Below are 16,094 nucleotides of genomic sequence, written 5' to 3' on the forward strand. Positions count from 1 at the left end.
CCAAATCCTAAAGAATCAAGGTATTTCTTTGTAGCTCTGTTAGTTTTATGGCAATCTGTATTATTTTTGTCCTATATGTTGTTACAAGGTTGGACCTTTTGAAAGCCCCAAGAAGGAAAAGAGAACACACAGGAGATGGCGATCCAGAGTTGTTGGGAAAGAGAGTAAAGGAATGTTACAGGTAACTTCAGTCCTTTCAGTGCCCATCTTTCTCCAAATCTTATTTATCGCTTCTTAGTATGACCAGTTAAGGAAATATTAATCCTCTCTAGTGTCCATTGCTAGATCACTTTAAGTGGTAATATATCAGACCAAACATGAATATGTTGCCATTGATACCTGCAGTAGGATCTTTGCTGTTACCTTCAGGAGACTGGCCATGTTTTTTATCCATGTTTTCAATCTGCCTCTGATTTGAAGCGTTGTGGTGTTGGGGTTTTTTTATCAGTACAGATTTTTTTCAAATTTTTCAGATAGTTTTGTACAAATTTGCATCCAGAGACCATGTGATTAAATATTTCTAAGTGGGGAAAAATAGTATAGCATATGCTATAGCTCTCAGTGGTCTGGTTTCTTGGAGCGTTGCCAAATCTCCAATTACAGTATCTTGGGCAAAGTTATATTTATGGATTCATTTGCCAGATGTCATCCATTTCAAACCTATTGGTAACGGACAGTAGTTTTTCCATTTTTGATGTCTCCAGTGTGCAACCCAGATGGTACAATATGATAAAATTTTATTTACAGTTTTTAAAAACATCACACTCCTTACAGGTGCCTTCAGTATTTTCTGCCCCTATGAGACTGCATGCTTCCAACCCAAACTTATCTACAATAGATTTTGTAGAAGAGAAAAATTATTCCGATGGTTCTGAAACATCATCAGAATTTACTAAAATGCAAGAGGACTTATTTCACATTGCACATAAAGGTAAATGCAATTGTCTTTCATATGTGGTTTTATATCATCACAAGTTAAATAATGATGTGCCTTCTGAGAATGCTTCCTGTTTAATGTTTAGATAAAGCAGAAACCATCCTCCCTTCCATTAATTCCCCTGAGGAACTGCAAATGTTGAGTTCTTGAGTCATTTGAAAAAAGTGGCTTAATCATCATGGGTTTTTATTTTTTATTTAATAAAGGACAGCCCTTTGTTTTATGTGCTAAAACTCTAGATTGTATTTTTTTTTTGCCAAAAGGTTAAAATCCTAAAATCAGTTGCTATAAACATAAGAGCAGATTACACTCTTTTGTGTTTGCATACATATGTGTGTATATGAGCACATACATGTTTGTATATTTGGTGTGCTTCACTGTATTTCAGAGTCAACATTTGTTGGTGATGCAAGGGGTTGCTATGGTAGTAACCTATTTTTAGTGAATACAGAAGAGTAAAATCATGTAAAGCAGCCAGAGGGGCAGCTTGACTAGAAATGTTTCTTCTCTCAGAATAATTTTTCATTGGCAGTGATTTGCTCCAACACCCTTGCACAAGAAACATTTTTATTGTTTGAATGGTTTTGGTGAGGAAGGCACTTAAATATTTATACCTGAAAGACTTATGGAAGTATTGGCTTTGTTGCCTTTTGCACAGGATAATGGTTGATGTTATCAATAAGCATTCTTTGCTTGTTTTTCTCCTCTGGTGCTGATGTATCTTGATTCCATTACATAAGAAATGTATCTAAGTGGTAAACTTTATAAAGTCAATTTTAGTCAAAACTGATATATATTTTCCAAAAGGAGAAAAGACGTGGGGGCAAGGCACAGCTGGAAAAGTTGCTATTAAGCCAAGCAAAGAAATCACCTCCTCAAGATCATTACCTGAAATGTCCATGTCAGAAATTTTGGTTAGATTGACCCATGTGTTTGAGGGGACAACTGACTTGGTACCATTTAATACAGTATAATTTTATTAAGAGTGCAAATAATTTTTTTCCAAAGTTCTTTTATACCACACCCCTTCCAAAAGAGGGTAGTGAAGAAAACTTTTGCTTTAGCTTTTGATTCAAACTAAATAAAATGTAAAATTAGTAATTTAGTATGTAATAATTCTTGAAATTTTAAGTTAGTATACAACTTATTAAATTGTATTTAAGGTCACTGAAGATTCTGGTCACGTCATCCTCATATGAAAGGCTAACAAAATTGATCATAGTGGATACATCTTCCTCCCCACCCTCTGTGATACTGTTAAAGATTTCTTCAAATAGGTTAAAGTATGAGAATTAGCTTTGGTAATGGTTTGCAGTGTTGAAATAAACCTTAAGAATATTTTCTTAGAAGAGTAAATAAGGTTACATCAAATACTTAATGAAGTGATGATGATTCCGGTTAATGCTGAGTGGATGATTAGAAGAGAGAGGTATCAGAGATTTCTTCTTTGCCCCTGTCACGCATCCATGCTCAGATTTTGTATCTCCATTTCCCTGTAAATGGATACATTTTTGCATTGGCAGTTCTCATGACTGTATTACAAGGCTTGATTAGACCCTCAAGAAATCATCTAATTTTCAAGTTAGATCAATGCTGAAATTCTATATAAACAAATATTACTTGAATAATTTTTTATTTCTTGTGGTTAAAGAAAAGATTAGTCTTAAAAGTAAAAAAACAAGGAAAGTGCATTTCCCCTTTAAAAATCTAGCAATTTTAAAATCACATAATCTGTTGTCTGATTTAAATGTTTCAGGCTGGTAATACTGGCTCTGAAAGGAGTAGAAGTAGCATTGTAACTTGCACAACATTCAAGATCTGGCCTTTTGAGTCACTAAATCATCTAACAAGCTGAAATTTCCTTATCCCAAAAAGACATAACAAAACTCAACAATGCAGTTGACTTGCTTGTGGGGAAACTACTAACCCTATGGCTGTGGCACAGTATGTGTTATAGCTGCTTTTTTGATATTTTTTTTTCTATTTCATTTTTTTTCTTCCCTGTCTTCTCCTCCCCCACTGGAATTCTTAAAGGAATGTGGAATAGAGTCATTACCATCTGAAGATTCAAGCTAATTGGGGAACAAAAGCAAGTGAAGAGCAGATGTGGTTAGTTAGCTTTGTTGCCATCTGTCACAAATAATCAGAATAATCTTGACTGTGGCTAATATAGTCAATACAGTAGCATTCACCATAAACATTCCTTCTACTAAAAAATCTACCCTATAACCTTGATTAATTCTACTTGTTTTTAGTAACCCATCCTGGATCTCTTAACCTAAGTTCTTGTTTCTGTCACCATAAATGATGCTTCATTGAAGTTTTAGATAATTGGTATCTATACAACTGGTAGCTGTTTTTAACTCACGTTTTATGAAATGGTTCTAGTTTACTTCACCTTGAGGTCAGCTTTCAGCACCATATCTACAGAGAGAGAAAAGCTGAAGCAGATGCTGGAGCACGATGCATCTTCATCTCCATCTGCACAAATAGTTGGCTTGAAGAATGCCTTAACATCCGTAAGTGACATGCTGAAGTTGAGCAAGCTTCACTGTCATCAGATATTACTTCTAAATTTTATAGTAGTTAATTTCTGTTTATTTAGTGTCTGTTCTGTTCTAGAATTTGCAGTATTGAATCATAGTATGTTACTATGTATGCTGTTTTTCAAAGATTCTACTAAATGTTAAAGGTATCGTGAAATCACTGAAGTTTGATAGATCGATTGAGGTATGTAGTATAATCTGAATCATTTGATGCTAAGAATCAGAGGGCTGCTCTGTGACAATGAATCTACTTTCTCTCACTGTTTAATCCCTCAGTTCTGGTAGGTTGCACGTTTCCTTTTCCTTTTCTTTTCCTAAACAGCACTCAAGTATTCACTGTATGACTTGGCATGAAATGAAGGTGAGAGTGGCTGAAAGCACTCAGCTGCCCCTTCTAATGCACTGCAGCTTCATCATGCTGCACCAAAACACTGCAAAACAAATTCAAGTACAACTTGTTTATATTGACTTCCAACTTTAATTATCTTTTAGTCATCTAAAAGCAGCAATGGAGCTGTTAGGGCAGAGTTCTAAATGATGAAAGATTGTGCTCTTTAAAAAGGTGGGTTTTTTTTGGTTGGTGTGCTTTTTGTGATTGGTTGAGACCAGAACTTTCAGATAGGTGATGTTTGAATGATGTGTCAACCAAACAGTGATCTGATTTCATAGCAATGAGTGCCATCATTATCATGGTCTTAAAATTTCAGTGTTTGTTGCAAATTCCTATTGCAGAATCCAAACTCTCTGGCATTGGATGTGATATAGATAATCTTTGAATTATTTCAGTATGATAACTTCCCTTTGCTTTACAAAAGCTGCATATAGTTATAGTTTTATAGCGTATAATGTGCCTCCCTGCCTAGCCCTTTAGAGGCCGTGATGTCTTCATGGTATTTAGAGAAAGCTGAGACCTGTTGCATAATAACTATATTCAGTTGCACTTCTTTGGTTTTGGCTTTCAGATGTTTCACTTCTGATATTTGAATAGGTGACTTTTATTTTTCCAGTGTTACATGCCTACCAATTTTATATCCAAAAATCTGTTTTAAGATACCTGAACTCAGTGAATACAGCTTAGCATAAATATTTTTTTCTGAGCAGTGAAATTCTGTTTTCTTTCTTCATCTTTTAAATATCTTTTGGAAGTCATGCTTTTAGGTCTTACCTGATACTTAATAAGCCTTTTGTAGCCCATCCAGAAGTCATCTGTGACCCTTGCCAGTTTCAGCAGAGGTTTACATCTGTGAGAGCTATTCTTAGCCTGCAGATCTGTAAAGCCATGATGCCAACAGAAATTTTCTCACCCTATACAGCAGAGATCTTGTAGGAGAAAGGAATAGGCTTCCTTTGAAGATGTATGGAAGCACAGATATGATAAACTTGGCATATTTCTAAGACTTCCTTGCAAGAGAGTCTGCGTTGATGACTTTGACATAGTGTTTGTTGTTGTTCATTTCTGTTGTTTTCTGTACGTGAGGAACAAAAAAATCAGACTTTACAGGTTGAAAGCTATCAAACATAAGTCTGTTTTGCTCTCATAAGCCTGGCAGGGGAAGAAAAATAAACAGATTTAAAGCAGATAAACCACCACAAAATTAGCATCTCTGCCTCTGCTTCTCTCTCACTAAGATAGTACCCTTGACCTACACACAGTCTAAGAAAAGCACATACAGAATGGGGAAAAGTACAATATTTTTATTTTGGGTGGAGGAAGAAGACAAGAGAAGGAAGAAAACACTTTGTAGCAAACAATGTAAATTGGAAGATGCTATTACAGCAAAGCTGTGTAAATTCTTTTTTGCACTTACGTGATGTTGTGGGTATAACATAATGCTGTCCACTTGAACACTTGACACAGAATTGATATATGCCTGTATGGCGAATTCAGACCACACATATGGAAAGCCAGAAATTACTTTCTCTTCTCCATTATCACTTCAAGCTTACTGTCTTTCCTGCCCTCAAGACTATTTCCAAAAAAAATTACTGTTGAAATTGGAAGCATTTGTGGGACAAAGTGGATGTGTAAACAGCAGGGTTCTCCACATCCTAGTATTGATTCAGATCACCAAAATGGGCAGTAAGTCTTCAGTATTGTTTCAAAATTGGTAACCCAATCTTTTCTTTCAGGGATATTTTCGTTGCAGGCAGGGTTGCACTCTCTTCCTACAAGTCTACTCTAACTGACATCTGTCCATCAGATGCACCCAGCATGAGTAAATAACCTGTAACAAACATGAGTTTGCAGTAGAGGCTTTTTATTCTGATCATTGCCATTATAAGCTGAGAGGGCACAGGTACCTGTCTGAATTTGAGTCTTGTTTCTCTGTCAGTGGAAGACATGGGGAACTGTCATTATACCAGGCTGATGGGAAATTCAAATGTTTTTGGATGTGGCAAGAGTAAGAAGTAATGTTGAGAGAGGCTAGGCTGGAGATAGGGATGAGGGAAGGGAGCTCGAAAAGAAAAAAGATGCACAAAATTAATTTATAACATTAAATTAGCTTGCAAAACTTAGTAACTTGAAATATCCCTGCCACCTTTGGCTTTTTTTCTCCGTTTATGTGTCTTTTCCTTCATGCTGAACAAAAAACAGTTTTAATTTGAGAGATAAGGAACAAGGTCTGGAGCATTTGTAAATAAATGATTTGCTGAACCAGTGAAAACTCATGTGGTGGTGGTGTTTTATACTGCACTTTAAATAATACTCTTTGCCCCTTTTTACACAATAAAGCCATGTTCAAGTTAGTTGAGAGAACTTTATATCCCCGATATTTTTGTTAAATGTTCCAGGCAATAGCACAAAACACAGATCTTAAAGACCGGTTACGCAGAATACATGCCGAATCTATGATCCTTGATTCAGCATCTAATGCAAAATCAAGTCCAGATTTGGTGAAGGTGGGTATGGATTTCCTCTTTCAGTGATGTGTGTTCCTCAAGCCCCTACTTTTAGACAGTGCTGCATAGCTGCATTTTGTCCTGTTCTTTGTGTCTTCTGTATGGTGTACAGTGTTAGTAAAATGAGTCCACTGTCATGGCTATGAGTCATTTCTGGTGATGCATTGTGCAGCATTTGATTTCAGAGACTTCTCTTGTGAGCAGTTTTCCTGAGCACACTTCTAATTGCTTTTTGCTACTGGTTGCTGGTGTTCTCCCTCGCCTCCTGTCTGCTTCCCGTTCAGCATGAACAGAGCTGCTGCCTTGTTACCCTCATGCTACTGTTTCTCTCCTCGTTATTCCCTTGTTAACTTTCAAGTTCTATAGCTCTTTGTTGCCTGTCTAAATACCGTTAGCCTGGAACACTGGCTACCAGTGTGGATCATGTGAACTTTAGAACAACTATCAGACATTTCCATGAAAGGCTCTAAGAAATGAGATGTACCAGAGCCCTTCCAGCCATTTATTTCGGTTTGTGTGAAGCCAGGGAGTCTTCTGCATGTCCAGTTAGCCAGTTTGATATGTACTGATGTTCAGACAGTTTTTCTGGCTTGCTGCAGAATGCAGAATGTAGTGTATTTATAGGTCATAGGATCTAGCTGTTAATGGTGGTAGCGAGGGAAGCAAGAACTGTGTTATCTCTGATGGATTTTCCTAAACGTTAACTCATACGGAAACTTCTGCTGTGCTTGTAGTATAAGTCTTTCATTAAAACCTGAGTGCTGAGTTATATATAATTTATTATTTCCTTTTATTTTTGAAGATAGTTTAGTCATTCCATCTGTTTCAGTAGAGCTGTGTTTTGATCATATTTAGCTGTTCTTTTTTTCTTTTTTAAGGTAGTTCATCATTCTAATGCTTTTTGCTTTTAGTCCCATGAGAATGTGAACCGCACTTAACTTGCTATCCAGACAAGCATTAATGCATTGGGGTTTAACTTCAGGAGTTCTTTATTTTCTTATTTAGTGGAGGTCCTTGCAATGACAATGGATTATTTCTGAAACTTGTTCTGTCTACTATATGCCCCCCTCCTCCCAAAATAGCTTTCAAAAGGTCCTTTCACAAATTCCCTCTGGCATGGTTTGGGATGGAACTTAAGGATGAAATCACTTACACTGGAGAAGTTTCATTTTAGATTTGTCTGAGGACTGTGATGCAGTAATGCTGCTGTGAGGAAGACAGGGCCACTGCACAAAAATTGGCTGTAAATGATACATCAGTTGCTATGATAGACCTGAAAATTGAAGCAGTATAAACTAGTATCTCAAGCCTGTGCATAAGGTAAAAGTTTAGTTTGTCTGTTGGGCAGTTTATGTTGTAGTTTATCGTGCCAGAGTGGGAACACGAAAGAAGATAATCTGAAGGTCTCATCTGATAGATCTAAATATCTGCTGTTCTTTTATGAGCCTTTCCTGCTCACTTTCCTTCTCAGATTCAAAATAGTATTGGAAACAATCCCAGCAGCAATGCTCATGTGTGTAAGATTTATTTTTTTTTTGTACTTGTAGACTAGTGTAAATGCCTTCCCACGGAAGAGAAAGTGTTGAGGTTTCGTCTTTTCCTGCTGCTGTATCAGAAGTATTTTATTTAAAAAAAAACAAAAAAACAAAAACACCAACAAAAAAAGTCTTTTGTGTGATAAGTTTGTGTTGTTACCATGTCACCGTTATCAGCACATACTGAATAACATTCCATGCTATAGTAAAATCTACCAGCAGAAAAACTTTTCAAGAAGATTTGTCAGTTTGATTGGAGACTTGTCAGATTGTTCATTGTGGTGTTCTGCAAGTAAAACACGATAATTCCTGCAAAAATATGATAAGGCAGTCATGGTTACAGGTTAGTAAAACCTCTCACGCAGAAAAACTTGGGAGCAGTTAATACGCTCCCTTGGGCCAGCTAGCCCTTTTCCCACCAGTTGGTAGAGTTATCAGGGGAAACAATAGTGCACAACGTTCCTCAAGTTTTTTACTGCATCCACAGAATGAACCAAGTCTTGCTGGTCACTCCACCTTTGCTAGGCCACCTTTTGGAACTCTGCTTATGCCTTCCGTGGGAGGAGCTGCCGGGATCTCTGTGACAGCCAAAGGTGCCTGCAGCAGCAAAACCAATGACCCTTACATGGCTTTGTTAGTGTGCTGGGTTTGGTTGACATGGAGCTATCTTAGGTGTAGATATGAAGGAAAGCTTTCCAAAGCACAGCACAGAAAATTATCTAGTGAAGAAAAAGAGCTAGGAAAGCATTGCTATTATATAGAAAGCAACTTTGCCCCTCTGAATTTTGTATGCCACTGCACCTCAGGCTTTGCATTCAGCCAGGCTTGGGAGGCAAAGACTAATTCATTTGTTAAGATCAGAAAGGAATGTAAATCTAGGATACGATATAAAGAGGTGGGAGTTTTGTTCTTTTGGGGCTTTTTGATGATACACTTGTGTATATCTGGCTAAATCACTCAAATATCAAAGCTTTTTTACATATTTTTTTCCTCAGGAAAAAGTACATGCAGTGCCATAACTGATTCACTGAATATGCATTGCCTTCCCCGTGCTCCCCCCCCCCCCCCCTTCTTTTTTTCTTCTTCTCTTTGGTCTGTTTTACTTTGGTTTTAAATCCCTCCATGAAACACATGCTACCTTTCATTAAATTCGAGAACAGCATGTGCAATCTTCTCCCAGTGTGTTACAGCTCTTTACCTTATGTGACTGTGGAATAGCAGGCACGAATACTATGTGTGGTGGTACTCCTCTCAAAACTTTTTATTTCTTTTAAACAGGAAAATTCGAGAGAAGAAAGCAGAGGTCTGGTGCACCAGGTCTCAAATGAAAGCAGACTGTCTATAGCTGACTCTCTCACAGAATTTTTTGATGCACAGGAAGTCCTGCTCTCTGCTAGTTCTTCAGAAAATGAGGTCTGAGCATTAAGATTGACATCATTCCGATATAGTCTCTTATCTGCTACTTGACGTGCGGTCTTTCTGAGCACTAACTGCACATCAGATGACTGCCAGAAAATTAAGATCTTCAAAACATTTACAAGTGAATGTGCTGCATATATTTATTTGTTGTCATTGCCTCTTTACGTGTAGTAAAATGTAACAATTATTATGAAGAAGTCTTACATGCACATTGAGGCAAATGGCAGTTTGGTAGCTAGTCTGCAGATACTGCATATGTTGTACTGTCTGCCTTGAGTCATTATACAGGTGCTTAAATTGTATTTTAAGTAAGAAAATAAATTGTATCATAGAAATACATAATATATATTGATACCTGTCCTTGCGGTACCTGTAGGTACCTTGGGGCTGATGTCATGCGTATTGAAATGTTTTAGCTCATTTTTCTCACCTCTCTCAAACTCTATAAAAGCACCTTGGGTTTTGATATGAGGAAAGCCTTCTTAGCTGCGGGGCCAAGAAGATGAAACATGTCTCCACTAAAATAATAGTTGAATTTTCAGTGATGGTGATCTCTCCCAAGCTCAATTGTGTCTTTGTAGGACTTCTTAGTACTTTCCTGTAATACTGAAACATATCTTCAACAGTTCAAATCCATTAAAACAATAATTGCAGTGGAAAGTCACAATTTTCATGTGCGTATGGGGTTATTTTAATGACTGATGTATCTTGTTTATTTCCTCAACCCACCTCAGGTATCAGATGATGACTCATATGTAAGTGATATCAGTGATAATGTCTCAGAAGATAACCTAAGCAATGACATGGAGAATGAAAGACAAACCTTAGGTAAGTTCAGTGATTTATTATAACATGTTTTGAGAATTTTCTTTGATTCTTTTTGTTTGGGATATTTTTTTCTTACTAGAAATTATTTGATATTACAGGTTTTGAGATGTAAACAGCCTGTGGTTTTTCTCTTACAGCCTCAGATTGGTTTTGAACAGGACATTCTGGCTAATCTCCTTAACAGGGCCTGGGTACCATTGTTTAAACAGGATGGTGGTTCTGTATTAGCAAAGAAACACCTATTTTCTTGGCTTCCTTGGTGCAACTCGCACTCCTTTTCAGTTACTTTCATGGCCACAGGATTTTTCAAAGTAGCAAGGCCTAGCTGCTTTCTTTTTGTCAAAAAGTAATTTTCTTCTTGTCAGTCTGTCTTTTTTAGTCTAACAACCACATTCAGAGTTCTGTTGTTTGTAGCAGAACTGTGTTTAAAGGAACATGAGAATAATTACACACTGGCAGGCCTGGTGTATGACCATAAGGATTTATTTTTTTGCATGTTTTAATCATGATAGTCTTGTTCAGTACATATGCTTTTATTTAACTGTCTTGCTAATTCGAGACAGAATCAAAAAAAGAGGGAGAAGAATTGGTCATAACAAACTAATTGGCTTTGTGCCTTCAACTCCTTTCAGCTAACCACAGTGGTCTTCTCACTCTATCAATACATTTTTATCTTCATAAATGATGAACAGTGGTTGCTTACCAGCAGCTGTTTCCCGATCATCTCCAAGGACCAGTGGATCCCTGTGAACTTGGGTAGTTTGATATGCCTGGAGATCTGTTGTATTGTGTAATTGTTTAAAAATTAAGGTGGGTTTTTGGGGTTTTTTTTAAAGACAGGAAAGAATACAGGTTGATTATCTCATGATCTGGACCTTAAAAAACTTATTAGTATGACTGTTCATCTTGTAACAAAGACTGTCACTGAAGCTCTTCCGTATTAGCAGCACCTCCACATCCTTCTGGTACCTGCTATTTCTGTGCTTTGGGCACCCTGCCACTCCCATTAATAGCAAACTGGATATTTTTTATTTTTTTTTCCTGCAGGGCTTTAGCTGAACCGTAAATTGTAGGATTGTGATAAAATCCTCTGGCCACTGTAATGCAGAAGGTCAGACCAGATAATGGTTCAGTCTGGCCTTAAAAGTCATTGAGTCTAGCTGGAGGTCAGATGTCTCAGTCTCCTCCAGTATTGTTGCTGGCCATTTGTTACAGCTTTTTTAAACCAAAACTGCACGGACTTTTCTTCTCATAGTGGGGTGGGCAAACTTCACTTTATAGAAAATTTGGTATCTAAATATCTTAGTTGCTCTCCGCTCTGTTTTATCACCAGTTTAACCCAATTAATGGGCTGGTCCAGAATGTGTAGTTCAGTCAATTAGTACTCTGCTGTTAATTAGAAACTGTCAAAGGACATAGCCAAATTCCATGTCAGGGAGCTCTTTTGAACAAGGATAAATTTTTAGCATTTACCTCCTTCCTCTACAGGCATCCCCTCATTCCTGAGGTATCAAAGAAGGTATCTTTTTGGCCTCTTCTGATATTAAATAAATTCCTTCAAGGGGAAAGTATAGAGGTCTACCTCCTAACTGTTAACAGTATACCTATTTAAGGTAGAGTTTTTGATTCATAGTGCCCTTGCTGTTTTTATGCAAAAAGAGATAGGCAGTAGACTGCAAATAGTACCCCTGTCCTTGTTACAGTAACTTAGTCATATGAAGTTTTAGGACCTCTAGTTTGAGTGGCAGAAGAGGTGGAAATTTCTTCCTCAAAATTTTGAGGCTGCTGTTACACTTGAAGCGTCCGTCTGAGGCATGGGCTAGCATACATGACAGCGAAGGAGAAGTTTGCCCTTGTGATTATCTGTACTTTGTCGCTGCTGGAAGCATTGCTGGTATCGTGCTTATGCCAATGGACCAGCAGAGGCAACACTGGTTGAAATCGTGCCTGTAAGGGCAGAGATTCTTTGGGTATGTACAGCACAGAAAAAATATGCTGCTCAGTGCTGTTTTAATTCCTCCAAGACAAAGCTGTGTGAGGAAAGCCCGATGAGGACAGGGGTTAAAAGACTGGGGCTATACCTGAATGTCTCCAAATGGTGACGGATTCTAGGGCAGAAGCTTCCTAGGTGTATCTAAGAGTGTGTAAAGATAAAATACGTTCTTGTAGTGGCAACCGTATTCCTCTCTGAAATGAGATTGTTGTACAGATAAGCAACGTAGTAACTTAAGACTAGTGCCTGTTGCAGAAGCTTGTAGCTCTGTTTTGACCCTGCCACAAACTATTTCATGGCACGCTTAGAACTATTTATCCTGTTCCAATTGCTTTGACATAGGAACACAGACCTCAGATATTCATGTCAAAGACTCTTGACATGAGTCCTTTTTTTTTTTTTTTTTTTTTTTTTTTTTTATCTTCAGCAAACGTATAGCTTCACAGTTGCATCAGCTTTTCCACCTTCAAAGCAGGCCATTTCTTCACCAAATTATGGGTGTATCTAAAACCTAACATCACTAAATTTTTTTAAATTATAAATACTGTGGAAAAGTCTGCATGTAAATCTGTGGTGCAGTAAATTTCCCTGATAGGAGTATTCAAAAAAGCAGAAAAAGTAGGTAGGAGTTGTTATTATGCTTGGATCTGTAAGTTACGCCTTGCCTTCTGAGAAGTGTCAACTTAATTGGAACTCTGTCAAGGAGGGAGGTTTTATGTTCCTTAAACACAGAAATCCATCTCTGTTACAAATAAAATAGTTATAATATTTACTTTTTCAAATTCAGTGGAAAGCCTGAGCCTTCTTATGGCCTTTAAGGGGAAGGAAGGTAATTTTTTATGCATCTTTTGTACCTGGCATTTATCTCAGTTAACATACAGAAATTAAAATCTTGTTCTTAATTTTATCATTTTTATAACAGGCTATCTTCAATCCACAAATGAAATACATGAATGAATTGTGAGGGTGGAAGGAAGTTTTGGCAGAAAAAAGATGGTTGCGTTTTAATGCATGTTGCAGAGGGGTGAAACTAAGTAAACAGTGATTTGACTTATTTTGCCACTTCCTTCCTTTTCAGACTGTATTTCTGAAAGTGGAATCGGATGCAATTCTAAACGGAGAACATGTTTACCAGCTCCGTGTCCTAATACAAGTAACATCAGCCTATGGAATATCCTGAGAAATAACATAGGAAAGGATCTCTCCAAAGTGGCCATGCCTGTTGAATTAAATGAGCCACTTAACACCCTTCAGCGTCTCTGCGAGGAGCTGGAATACAGTGAACTACTAGATAAAGCAGCACATACACCTAATCCATTTGAACGGATGGTAAATATGTTATTCCAAATACTTAGTAACATTTAATGTAATTAGAATAAAGGAAATATGAAAACAGTCTGCCAAAGAAATTAAGATGTTCTGTTCCATTTTTCTTTTTCTCCCAGCTGAGAGAGGAAGACTCTCCAAACGTGTCTGTACATACTTACTTACCCACTATTTTAGACTCTTCTGCGTAATTTCTGTTGCTTTGCCGGAAAGTCTCTTTCCTCGAGTACCTTGCTGGACAGCAAGGTTAAGCAAAGCAGTAGTTTAGTTCTGTTTTGCAGGTCATACTCTGTCAGATTAAAAATTTACAGCAAAAAAGAAGGGGGTTGTGAACTAATATACTTCCCTCTTGAGTATGAAAGTTACAGTATATCCTTTTTTTAAGGATGTCCAATCTGGTAACACAGTTGTGCATAGAGGATGCCTCATCTTCCAGCCCTACACTACTGTGATACCTTTGTATTAACCAAACGAGCTCCATTTGTTTTATTAACTGGTTTTGTGAAGTTTTGGGGTTGAGTCAAAATATTCAGGTTCTCAAAACTAGGGAATATGAATAGTTAGGTATAGTAATGGTGTCATCTTCTGCCAGTGCAGAACCCCAAATTCAGCGTTTGGCAAAAGAAAAGAGAAAAACACATTTTAGTTGTTCTGCTTCCAGTTGTGTAAGAGCTACTTAATATGTAAGCCCGTAAACAAAAGGTTAAAACCTTTCTAAATTCTCTTAAATGGGAGGTTATTATTTACCTTAAAATGAGGTTATTAATGAATGTAAATAGTCACGTTATGAATACTGTTTGAAAAGCCTCTTGCTCCGTTCTGACACTCCGCAAGAGTTACAGTTTCGTGTCTGTCCTCAGAACAGAGGGTATGGTTATTAACTGGGGGGGTTGGTGCACAGCCTTTTTTGTTCGTTTGAGAACATATCTTAAAAGGAAAAGGAAATGAGCAATAGTTGTTCATATGGGAGCGAAAATAAACCTTTTCCTTCCTTCCCACACCCAAGCATCTGGAAATCACCTCAGAATGGAGTGTTCTTTGCCTTGGAGAAATTCCTGAGGCAAAATTAGTGCTAGTGGTTGCATAGTAATTGCAATAGTTCATAAGAGAGCCATTCTGAAGTGGATTCAGTTTCTGAAATCCTGAAAGGAGACCATCTACACTTTCACAAGATGAGGAAAAGGGAATGAAAAGGGAGAAAAATGGTACAAAAGAGACCTAAATCAAACAACACCAAATTTTAATTCGTCATGTTTAGGAGGAATTATGCTTGAGTTGACTGCAAAAATTTGGAAGGGTTACCTGTGTCTCAGTCATAATCAAGAACAGTTTCATGATTAGCACATGAATAGCACACAGCAGATATTTCAAACTGCATTAGCAATAGCATACTTGGTGAAAACTCATCCAATACTTCCTGTGCCATGTTGAGAAAAAGAACAGTTGGTAGATCCATAGATTCACAAACCGTAACTGTGAAAGCCAGTTATAATACAAAATCTAACTTTTAAGTTAGATTTTTAAAGTTACTGCTTTGAACTGTTGCAGGATGCTAAGCTGTTTCAAACAGTTTTCAGAAATGCTGTTCCAATTGCTGAAATTTGCAGTGTCTGACTGTAATAATTCCATCCCTGGACCATTGAATGTGAATAATTCTCTGATGTCCGAGCTAGTGCTTAGCTTGCAGGAGGCACACATGTTTGTAGTCTGCAAATTATGGGAAAAATACAGAACCTGATGTCAGGATAAGGCCTCATTTTTTCCCCCTTCTGTTAAATCAGAATGTATAGCAAAAATTGTGCATGGCTGCGGTAAATTAATTAATCAAAATTCAACGTATGTTATTCCCAGGTGTATATAGCTGCATTTGCAGTCTCTGCGTATGCATCCAGTTACTACCGAGCTGGAAGTAAGCCATTTAATCCTGTGCTTGGGGAAACCTATGAATGTATTCGTGAAGATAAGGGTTTCCAGTTCTTCGCAGAACAGGTATTGTATGCTGCAACCTTTAGATTTGCTACTTGATACACTGCCTCATTCTAAATGCATGGCTGGAATCCTCTGGAATTAATAGCAGAATACAAAACTAGTTTACATGACCTGAGCCCAGAAAAACTCAAGGGACGCTGCAGAATTATAAATGAAGGAAATTGTTTTTTGAGGAAAGTCTGCTAACTCTGGGATGGGACGTGACAACCAACAGCGGACACTCGAGAAGCCAAGGCTGGCAGGCTGCCTACTCCAGTAACTGGATAACTTGGTTAAGTGGAGTGCAGTTCTCTATGCTGAAATCTGATCCGGACTGCAACAAGCATTCACATTCTTGTCATAATATTCTGTGTGTGATCATTAAAAATATTGTATCTTCAGCTATTTAATATCTTTTTTTATAACAAATATACCCTTTGTGTGAGCCAATCAACCACTAGTATTTTCTACGGCAATATGACTATTTTTGCTTCCTGTCCAAACACTTTGTGGGCTAAGCCTTTCAAACCTGGTACCACAGCTTAGTAGGTGAAGGATGTATACAACATATCCAGGTCTGAGTGTTTATGAAAATAATTCCCCAATAGGAGAATAATTATTAAGTATGGTTAAAACCCACT

The 16,094-nt window shown here is 37.5% G+C and overlaps 1 protein-coding gene across 13 annotated transcripts in view; it reads left to right on the forward strand.

Annotated features, from left to right (window-relative positions):
• The window catches only part of OSBPL3 (oxysterol binding protein like 3), a 90,327-nt gene that overhangs the window by 59,376 nt on the left and 14,857 nt on the right, over positions 1–16,094 (forward strand). For 12 of the 13 annotated variants that reach the window (XM_040589410.1, XM_040589407.1, XM_040589409.1 and 9 more), the window contains 8 exons: positions 89–181; positions 775–931; positions 3,326–3,456; positions 6,277–6,384; positions 9,198–9,332; positions 10,073–10,166; positions 13,238–13,488; positions 15,337–15,474. In XM_040589410.1, the coding sequence (XP_040445344.1) occupies positions 89–181; positions 775–931; positions 3,326–3,456; positions 6,277–6,384; positions 9,198–9,332; positions 10,073–10,166; positions 13,238–13,488; positions 15,337–15,474 (1,107 nt within the window). The remainder of the gene's footprint in view (positions 1–88; positions 182–774; positions 932–3,325; positions 3,457–6,276; positions 6,385–9,197; positions 9,333–10,072; positions 10,167–13,237; positions 13,489–15,336; positions 15,475–16,094) is intronic. The other variant, XM_040589413.1, reaches the window with a different exon arrangement.

The sequence above is a fragment of the Falco naumanni genome, chromosome 4 (assembly GCF_017639655.2).
Source record: "Falco naumanni isolate bFalNau1 chromosome 4, bFalNau1.pat, whole genome shotgun sequence".
Classification (NCBI taxonomy): Eukaryota; Metazoa; Chordata; class Aves; order Falconiformes; family Falconidae; genus Falco; species Falco naumanni.